This window comes from Malaclemys terrapin, chromosome 2 (genome assembly GCF_027887155.1).
Source record: "Malaclemys terrapin pileata isolate rMalTer1 chromosome 2, rMalTer1.hap1, whole genome shotgun sequence".
Taxonomy (NCBI): Eukaryota; Metazoa; Chordata; order Testudines; family Emydidae; genus Malaclemys; species Malaclemys terrapin.
Window position 1 is genome coordinate 165,025,327 of NC_071506.1, and position 10,985 is coordinate 165,036,311.

The window sequence follows — 10,985 nt, forward strand, 5'->3', positions numbered from 1 at the left end:
GAATTCAGCCTTAATCCGCACAACTTCTGAAGGTATTTTTTATTTTCTGTATGATGTCACCCACTGTACCAGACTCCACATCTTCCATATTAAAGAGAATGATATTTCCAACACCTCACAAATCTGATTTACACCAAGTCATTCATGGGTCTGCAAGCAAGCACAATAATAAACCTAGCTTTCTGAGACTCTTCCTTACAGATCTTGTAAGTGCCTCTATAACATTTCAGTTCAGTTTGATTTAAGATTAAAAGGCTCTTTCCAGCCTGCAAACTATTCAAAACTTTAAAATTCAAATGATGTTTACTGATCATATAATCAGGATTAAGCTAAGTGTCAAACTTTTGAATCTCCTACAAAGTATAGTGTGGCTTTTCCAGCAAATTAAACTCACTTGCCTATGCAAATTTCAGTATCCCCCTCAAAATAAGATGCGATATACAGAAACAGATGTTGTTAAATTTACAATAAATATTTTAAATGTTGCTGTACAGCTTACTTTGAAAATTCAACTGTTACTTGCTTTCTGGCAAAAATAACTGCCTTTGAACTACTTGACTGTAGCTGAAACACCCAGACCCAATCTCTCCCCTCCCCACACATTTCTAATCAGAGCACAGACATTCAAAAAGATGATCAGCAATGTTCTGCTCCTCAGTTCCAGTTCCTTCTGCTAAAGCAGTGGTTCTTAACCTTATCCATACTGTGACCTCATGTTACAATAAACAGTTTCAGGACTCCCCTGTCCCCATTCACAGAGAAAGGAAAGGTGATTACAATCACCACCAAACTATTTGCAACCACCAAGTTGAGACCTCTCATCTGCAGTGTTTCTCAAACTTTTCACATTGGCGACCCCTTATTCACAGTCAAATTTGCACAATCACCCCTTACATTTACTACAAAATTAAAAAAAATCCAATGATAAGAATAAGCCTATATAATTTGAACACTGTCAAACTTTCAAAAAATACTTTATCTTGAAAGGTAAGGATGTGTGAGTGAGCGAGATTTTCTTTGCTTTTAGACTGTACTACAATTTTCAAAGTCTTACAATCCCAAATTGCTTTTTGTGACTCCCCATGCCCGCAGAGGTCAAGCTGATTAATAATATCCAAAGGTGTTAGCTGTATTGCTGACATCAACTACATCCATCCTTCTCCCTTTTGAGTCCCTTCTGCTCCGATCAGCCCTCCTTCTTCCGCCCACTCCTCTCTGACACACCTAAAATAATATTTTCTAGTTCCTACATGTTACCCCGCACCTGCCCTTACTATTTTAAAAAGTCATTTGATATTTTATTAAGGTTTTTTTTTTTCTGTTTAAGAAACCTACCTTATGTCTATCTTGACATGATAAGAAAGATATTTTCAGTTGCTCTTTTTATACATTTTTACCACCAAGGAAAAAAGCCTACCTGGGTGGTGGATTCTCCAGTGATAAGATTAACTTCTTCTGGTTTAGGGACCATGTATGTGGTCAGAGGACTTACTATATGCACCTGTTTGCCATCGTGCCAAGGTAAAATGCCAGAATGGTGAAGAAATATGTATGCATACAGTGTGCCATTATTTCGAGTTTTCTTTGGTACAGAGACATTGACTGTTCTAAAATACAAAATACATTATAAAATAGTATAGTGAAGTCAATAATAAATACAGAATTCTTGCTACTTTTAAATGCTATACTAGAACTTGCTTTAAAAAAATATTTAGAAAGGGTGAACCAAAAAAATCAATTTCATCATCATGTAACAAACAAATCTTCAGCAAAATGTATTCAGTATAAATCACTAACTTATCTTTTGTCAAGTACTTAGTGACAATGAAATTCCTCTTCAGCCATGGTAAATTACAAACACAGAACTCTGGAAAGAGTGTAGCAAGAAACAGCATGTTTTCATTTTGTACTAGCTGTGAATGCTTAATTTTTCTTTTCTTTGACAAGCTTTGGTTTAAAATTACTCCCAATTACTACTGAAGTTGCATGGATTAAAGTTCCACACAACGTAATCATTATAAAACATGATAGCAAATTACGAACTAATTTGAAGTTCTAAACAATTCAATGTATTGTTAAGCTATTCCATATCACTTCTTCAGATTCCCCAGGACAAATTTTAAATATTTCTGTAACTTTGTCAGTGTCAGACAATGAAACTTTCAACTCAGAGTAATAGTAATATCAGTGTGTTTAAATGCGGAAAAGCTATTCTTGCTTTATCTTGGATTACATAGCCCCAACTGTATTTCTGTTAATTCTACCAGAGACTAGCACTGCACTGAACACTTCCATGGATCACAGAACCAAATTACATCACAGTAAAAGATACATATTTACTACCCATCTGAGCTGAAGCATAATATGACCAGCGGTTAGGCTTTCCAATTAGTGGAGTTACAAGAAAAAAAAAAATTGAAAAACACAGCAGAATATGATATAGACAACCCAAAAGCAAAATGGCAGGGTGATCTTAGGTTTTTTTTTTTTTTTTAATTAAAAAGTGAAATAGTTTCTCTTTAAACTGATGATTTGAAGTGGAATATTGACATAGTTCTAGAAAAATTAAATATAAAAAATTCATAACATTTTAAGTCATAAAAGTGAGATTCTACTCTGAAATAAAAAGGACATCTTCCTAGTCCAATTGACGTTCCTTCATAAGTATACAGAGTCTTAACTGTTTACTTCAGCAACAAAGAATTAGTTTATATTACTCTGTTAGAAATGTAGAACTAACACAGACATGGAAAAGTGAGTTGGTGATGTGCAAGCTAAAAACATAGCTTGACTTTCAGATTCTAGGCAAAGTTGCAAAAAGTCACCTGACATGTAAACTGAGCAGATATGTTATAGAAGTTATTGAAGGACAAACCTGGATTTCCATGTCAATTTTAGTCACTATTCAGCGCAGAGCTATACTTTAAGGCATCTTGATTAGCATTTGTAAAATATTTACTTAAGTTGCTGAAAACAGTTGTTTTAAATACTGGCTGCACAATCCAAACTATACAAGTACTTTAAACATTTGGCACATTATATACCATTGAATCTGCACAATAAAGGGACATTAAAGTTGGTAAAACTTTAGGTCCAGAGCAGGCGACTAAGCTTCAAGGTTCCTGGACTGTAATAAAGGCAAAAATACATGAAGCCCATCAGTGGGGCCAAAGTGGATTATATTTCTTCTTAACAACTACATTTTCCCTTCTTTGTTTCCCTTTATTTTTAAATGAATTGGAGATGTCAAGAGATTATAAAATATTAAAGAATTAGAAAATGAAAAACTAGTATACAGTCAAAAACAAGATGAGTTTCAAACTGCCATTGATACAACATTGTTTGAAGTACATGTATTTCCAGTACAGCAATCAAAAGTAAAACAGCACTTCATTCTCAACTTTAGACTAAATTTGCAATAAGGCCTGACATTTTGACAGACTTAACATTAAAACTTTTATTCACTATTATTTTCTTTTAAATAAAGCCTGAATTGCCATATGCTGTATACTGCATTAACTTTGATGGTGGAAAATCCACCAAGCAGAGTTAATAACAACAAATCACTATTTCAACGTGAAAACACTGTGGTGCATGGCAGATCTACCTTAATTCACTGGCACTAACATGCATCACATAACTATTATCTATTAGATACAATAATTCTGAAGAAACACTAAAGAACTTTATAATAATAATACTTTACCTTTCAAATCTGGACTCAATATCAAAATCCTCCACATTCAAAATCAGATCTATATTATTCTCAGCACCAATGTTTGACCGTGTGGTAGTGTATACACTTAACTAAAATAAAAAAGGATAAAACAGTCAGTGCATGGACAAAGAACTGTTTGTTCCATGCTAGCAAGGGCACATTCCATATCTCTAACAAAGCTGTTCTAAGTTTGCCCATATCAGGTGGCATAATCATCATCACAGGAAAATAAAGAAGAGAAGACATATGATCCACAGAGAAAAATAAATTATAAAACATTTCCAAATAAAAATACATATGACTTGACCACCACTGATCATTACAGGAATAATACAAGAATACCAACAGAATATTTGTGGGGAAGAGAGGCTAGAAATTGAATACAGACCCTAAAATAAAACATTAACAACTCAGGGTTTGGGGGGGCTCAGGGCTGGGGAAGGGGATTTGGGTGCCCCTTGGACGACTCCTGGTCAGTGGTGGTGCTAAGACAGGCTTCCTGCCTGTCCTGGCACCGCGGACCATGCTGCACCCTGAAAACTGCCAGCAGCAGGTCCGGCTCCTAGGTGGAGGCTCTCGCACGCAAGTACTGCCCCCGTACCTAGGTGCCAGAACTGCTGCTGACCGCTTCCAGGGCGGAGCGTGGTGTTGGAAAAGGTAGGGACTAGCCTGCCTTAGACGGGCAGCACCGCCGATGGGACTTTTAAAGGCCCAGTTGGCGGTGGTGACCAGAGCTGCTGCGACCCAGTGCGTTACATTCACTACCCAGTACTGGGTTGAGACCCGTAGTTTGAAAACCACTGGCCATGGGGCAGTCCTCTGGGAGGATCAGAAAGATGCCTTCTCCCCCAAATTGAAAGACATTTCACATTAAATCAGGTGAATTATCAGGCTGTGCACCACTCTCTGCTGCTATAGGTGAAATATAGAGCCTACTACAGCTAACAGTTACTCCATTAGTCAACTGTTAGAGGTCTGTGCTGTAGATCTAAAGGTTCCAACCCTTCTGGGCTCCATGGTTCCATCTGATTTATTTTTCTAGATTGCTTTTTTAAAAAATTGGGAAACAACAAAACACATTTAAAGAAAACGAAGGTTGCAAAATTAAACACCCAAAATTTAGAAATGCCAGAATTAATGTTGCCTGTGCATCTTTAATTCAGTCCCCCTGTGCTTATGTATGCATTATGATACAATCTTAAATCACATGCTACTTTTTCTATAGAAGAAGAATACCTTGCTCTAATATATTAACTTTTGAGATATCTCTCAAAGCACTTTACAAAGGATGCCATTAACATTATCCACATTTTACTGATGGGGAAACTGAGCCACAGAGAGGAGAAGTGACTTGTCCAAGGTCACCCAACAAGCCAAGTGCAGAGTAAGGAAGAGAACACAGGTTCCCTGAGTACAAGTCTAGTGCTCTAGCCACAAGGCCACATTGACTCCCCAGAACCCTTTTCTCATTCTGTACACAGGTTGGACCACGCTCAAGGAATGAATGAGGGCTTTGTAGTGAATGAAGTTATCATCTGTACAGCCTCTGTTTCACTGAAAGCTAGACAAATTCAGAATAGAAATAAGGTGTACATTTTTAACTGTGAGAGCAACTAACCATTGGAACAATTTACCAAAGATCATCAGAGAGTCTCGATCAGTGATAATTTTTACATCAAAATTGGATGTTTTTCTAAAAGCTATGCTCTGGGAATTATTTTAGGGAAGTACTAGGGAGTATGCTATACACGTCAGAATAGATCATCACAATGGTCCCTTCTGGCCTTGGCATCTCTGAATCTATTTGTTAAAGAACTTGAAAGATGAACAGACAAAGGATGGTCTCATGAATGAGGCAGCTAGATTCTAGACGTCTGTCTGCTATACAAGTCCTATGCAATACAGGGCAAGTTATTTAACCAAATTTAGCTAACTGTGTGCCCCTCATTTCTGAGTGCCCAACTTGAATCATACAGATTTGCAGAAGTGCTGAGCACTCAACTGCAAAACAAGTCAACTGGAATGGTGCTTTGAACATATCAAGTACAAATGTTAATTACTCTGAAAAATCAAGACCTTGGTGTCTCAGATGAGGAACTCCAAATTAGTTGATACAGTGGAACCCCAATTATCCAATCTAATTGGGCCAGATCAGATAACCAAAAATCCAGATAAACCGGAGAATGGGCGGTAGGGCTCCAGCTGTCAGCCCCGGGCGACAGGGCTCTTGCTAATAGCAAGTATCAGCGGGTAGCCGTGTTAGTCTGTATCTACAAAAACAACAAGAAGAAGAACAGGAGTACTTGTGGCACCTTAGAGACTAACAAATTTATAGAGCATAAGCTTTCGTGGACTACAGCCCACTTCTTCGGATGCATAAGTGGGCTGTAGTCCACGAAAGCTTATGCTCTATAAATTTGTTAGTCTCTAAGGTGCCACAAGTACTCCTGTTCTTCTTTTTGCGGATACAGACTAACACGGCTGTTACTCTGAAAAACAACAAGGAGTCTGGTGGCACCTTAAAGACTAAGATTTATTTGGGCATAAGCTTTCATGGGTAAAAACCTCACTTGCACCCAAAGAAGTGAGGTTTTTACCCACAAAAGCTTATGCCCAAATAAATCTGTTAGTCTTTAAGGTGCCACCAGACTCCTTGTTGTTTTTGCTAATAGCAGGAGACCCAGCTGCTATCAGCCGCAGATAGCTGGTGGTTCAGTTAATATGGAGAGCTGGAAATGGAGACTCGGTTAAACAGGGTTCTACTGTACTTCTGACAATTTTGGCCCTAATGTCTCTGTGCATCAGCACAATGGAGAGTACATTCTGCTTAGACATTAACAACTTCCCATTGACAGAAGTGTTTTCCTGGGAACCAATCCTGTCCCACTGACTTTAAGGCTAATGGGATTTGGATTCTGGCACCAGGCATGCTACTTATTAAGAATGCAGTTTGGAAGAAAGATCCCAGATGCAGGCAGGTTTGTATGGCTGCAACCGGGAAAGGAAGCACTAAGATGTACAGCCAGGGGTCAGCATTCGGCATGTCCCAGTGCTTCCTTCTAAGGCTGCAGCTCCACAAACCTGCCTACATGAGCTAAGGGGCTGCAGGCCAGGCTGCTATGGGCAGGGCATTAGTGGGAAAGGGGGGGGGGGGGGATTGCAGCCCAGATGCAGGAGCTGCACATTATCCTCATCCGATCTATGATCCGCAGAAATTATCTGCAGATATCTGTGGATTTGCAGGGCTCTATACCGGGGTCTGGACTGAGGCTCCAAGCTTGGTCAGGGAGAGAGTCATGACGGACCCTCCACCTACCCTGGGGGGGGGGGGGGGGGGTCCAAGCAGCCCCCCACCCAGCATCCCAGCCCCCCGCCCAGGGCAGGTGGAGGGACCCAGGCTCCCCACAGCTGCCAGCGTGGCTCTCCCCGACCAGGCTCTGGTCAGGGAGGGGGGCGGCTCAGAACCACAGCCTGGCCACGGTAAGAGCCGGATGGGCAGCTGTGGGGAGCCACAGTGGACCCTCCACCCGCCCTGGGCATGGGGCCCAAGCAGCTCCCAGCCCCTGACCCCCAAGCCCTCCGCCCAGGGCAGGTGGAGGATCCGCAACCGCCTGCTCTTACCGTCAGAGCCCTGCGTGGATACAAAATTTGTATCTGCATCCATACTGGTATCTGCAGAAATGGTCCACAGATATATATCTTCCTATTGTATTTTCCACTGCATGAATCCGATGAACCCATGAAAGCTTATGCCCAAATAAATGTGTTAGTCTCTAATGTGCCACAAGTACTCCTCGTTCTTTTTGCAGATATGAAGTGGATGGATACCCGTGGATTTGCAGGGCTCTATCCACTTGAGTTCTGCTGGGGTGCTGCAGTCAAGGAAGGAAGTGCTGGGATGTGTTCAGCCAGGACTCCTGGAGAGAGGTAGAGGTATGTCTGTGGGCCCCAGTGCCTGGTAAAAAAGCCACACCATCTAGGCTGAAACCTCCTACTCTGCTGCTACCCTGCCCATAGGCACATTTGGAGGCACGCAGACAGGGATGGCATACTGAAGTGCTTTCTTTCCTGGCTGCCAAACTGTCTTCCACTTATTAGTAACCACAGAATAATGGCAATTTTTTGCTGGCAATCAAAGGGATTGCTAATAAGAGGAATCTACTATGCCACCACCTCATTAGAATGTTTTGAAGCTAAATTCATTAATGTTTGTGAAGCACTCAGTATGCTCAGATCATTACAGAAAAGCCCATGAGTACATTAATAATTCCGTATTCAGTTCAAGGTTTAACCTGTATGTAATAATGAAGGCCTAAGACCACATTAAATAGGGGAATATTGAACACAACATATGAATAGATAAGCCACTGAGTACCGACCATACAGTCTAGTGTATGACACAGAGGTCCTAGAAAACAAAGTGTATGATTATGTAATTAATGACTATCTTCTGGGGGCTTGACTTCACAACCATTATTACTACATCCGAAGAAGTGGGCTGTAGTCCACGAAAGCTTATGCTCTAATAAATTTGTTAGTCTCTGAGGTACCACAAGTACTCCTGTTCTTTTTGCGGATACAGACTAACACGGCTGCTACTCTGAAACCTGTCATTATTATTACAACTATTAAAGTGTAAATGCTTTTTGGTACATAATTCTGTATAAGTACTTAGAATATTTGCTCTCTTTCTCCTAGCCTTGGCAATACTGGAAGATGTTTGGGAAATACAAAATATAGGAATAAAGTTCTTCTAGTTTAATTAAATTGGGCCTGTCTGGGTCACCTGCTCTATTTCTTTATTTGTTCTTCTTTCCTTATTCCCACTCGTTCTCTTCAACTACATATTATTTTATTCCTCAATTGCTCTTTCATAATCCAATTTTCCTTCAATACACAAGATCTCCCTTATTCTTAGATTCTTACATATTAGCCTCATTACTGAGCCACTCTCTTTTCCATGGTATTTTATATTCCACTTGCTCCTTATTCTTTTCTATACCACGTCGATGTCCCCTAGTCTCATTTCTCTCCCCCCCCGCCCCACAACAACGCTGGAAGCACAGATTATAAACTACAAACAAAAAAGACTCTCGCCTGATAGACGTACGGCCAGACCCCGTTAACTGCTGCAGAGCTGGTGCCCGTCAAGTACACGCCGGCAGAGCCCTTAAGCTGCTCACAGCCAACGCGTTCACCCCCGCCGGAGCCCGCAGACCGGCCGACCAAGAAGGTAACCATCTGTGGCCAGCGAAGCGGCGACCCGGGGGCAGGCGAAGGGCCGGGGAGCTGCAGCCAGCCCCTCGGGCACGGGAAAGTGAGGGAGAGCCCAGCCCGCGTCTCACCTGCAGCTTGGGCCGGCGGGCCAGGTAGGGCCAGATGCAGCCTGCCGCGCCTCCCGCCCGCTCCTCCTTGGCCGGGCCCAGGGCGGGGCAGGGCCGTGTACAGACGATCCCGTACATCACCCAGCACGTGTGCGCCACGTATACCGCGAACACCCCCACCACCAGGCTGGTGAACGAGCTGCGACTCAGCATGGCCCCGCCGCCACCGTCCGCGCAACCGCCGCCGGGGTCACCCGAGCCGCCCCTGGCCACAGAACGCCGGCATCCTCGGCACCCAGCGCGCGCCCGGCACCGCCCAGCCCCTCCTCGCGCGTCGCGACTTCCGAGAGACAGCGGAAACACGTAACCTGCCTCTCCCCGCAAGGCGCCTCCAGGAAAGGTTCCTGCTGGGAGGACAGCCCCGCCCCCACCAGCATCGATCCCACCCCCCAACTACTGCTGACGGGCCCCGTTCCACCCGCCCCGTCACCCAGCGAGCTCGCGGAGCAGCGGCGGGGCCTCGCACAGTGCTATGCTGGGTCCCGCTGCTGCCGCTCTGGCGGCAGCGCGACCAGACCAAAGTCTGCAGGGCGGGCAGAGACTTTTCCGGGCCCCCTCCCTGCGAGCCCAGTCCCCGCCACGCATTTGCCCGCTGGCCGCTATGTGCCTGGGCCCTGGCGCCCGATCAGTCACCCCCTGTGCAGCTGGGCTTGCCAGGTGCCTGGTTTTTGTCTGGAAAGTCTGATCAAAAGGGGACTTGTATAGTGGCCAGTCAGCTATATTGACCTGACATCAAAAGTCTAGTTACCACCAGTCGGGGGAGGCCCCAGGTCATTAACTCCTGACAGCTAGGCAGCCTCCTATGCAGCTTTCTCACAATGCTCCTGTACCCAGTCACCTGTAGTGGGAGGCCTCCTTGCATCGCTCTCTAATTGCCCCCTTACCCGGGCTTCTCTGCATCCAAGCATTTCCCCCTGCTCCTGTACTAGAGTCTCCCATTCGCTCCCCTATGTCATCAATTATATGTGTCCTCCTGTCTCCACCATTCCCTCACTTCACTTGATGCCAGGAGCTCTGTCTGTCCCCCATTCCCATCTCCTATTAGGGGCTCTGTGTGCATCCTCCCCACTATGAGGGTCTTCCAGTTTCCCCCTGCCAAAGGTTCATCCTCCCTTCCCCTACACCAAGATCCCCCATTCCCACGCCATGGCAGATGGTTTGCCCCCTGAGCTAGGGGCTTTGTGTGCCCCCTCTCCCATAGCAGGGTCCCCACTTTCCCACATTTTCCCTTTCCCCCATGTAAAGGGGTGTGTTCACACTGTCTTCCACCCTTCCCCCTCACTATTATCATTTATCTGAGAGAAGGGAGGATGGGCAGGGTATTGTTTTATGCTGGAAGGTATTAATGGGACCTGTCAATCAGTTGTTTGATCTATAAACAATTGCAAAAATGTTTGTAGTTGTTGCTGAATTAAACAGATAGAGGGCTTCTGTGTCTCCCCATTTTCCCCAAAAATCGTTAGAATTTTGGCCATTGATACCTAAAATGTTCCCTGAAATTTTGGAGTTGGTTGGATGTAACATTGAAAAGATATGTTACAGACGAATTATTACAAAAATGATATCAAGTTTAGTTATTGGTCTCACAAACTCAGAGTTTATGCAGATAGATTCTTCCACTCTTTGTGCTCACATGCAGCCTCCCACACTACAAAGTTGGATCATCCTAAATCCACATTTTTTGACATAGTTTTGCATGTGTCCGCACCTAAATTAGTTTCCTATCAACATAAACACCCCATTTAATCAACATAATAATACCACCTCCCCAATGATGCAGAGTGAAAGTCAACCTACTTCTGTCCACACAATACAAGTCTAAACACTGCATTAGCTTTGTTGACCCTAACGGTCCTCCAGCAGATGCTCCTGTACCCACAACA

The 10,985-nt window shown here is 43.5% G+C and overlaps 1 protein-coding gene across 2 annotated transcripts in view; it reads right to left on the reverse strand.

The window, feature by feature from the left end:
- Positions 1-9,373, reverse strand: part of CLPTM1L (CLPTM1 like) — a 104,052-nt gene extending 94,679 nt beyond the window's left edge. The window contains exons 1-3 of one of the 2 annotated variants that reach the window (XM_054018288.1): positions 9,064-9,373; positions 3,707-3,807; positions 1,418-1,607 (exon numbers count right to left, since the gene is read on the reverse strand). In XM_054018288.1, coding sequence (XP_053874263.1) covers positions 1,418-1,607; positions 3,707-3,807; positions 9,064-9,255 — 483 coding nt within the window. In that variant the 5' untranslated portion in view covers positions 9,256-9,373. Of the gene's footprint in view, positions 1-1,417; positions 1,608-3,706; positions 3,808-8,815; positions 9,001-9,063 lie in introns of those variants that run through there. The other variant, XM_054018289.1, reaches the window with a different exon arrangement.
- Between the last annotated feature and the right edge of the window lie 1,612 nt (positions 9,374-10,985).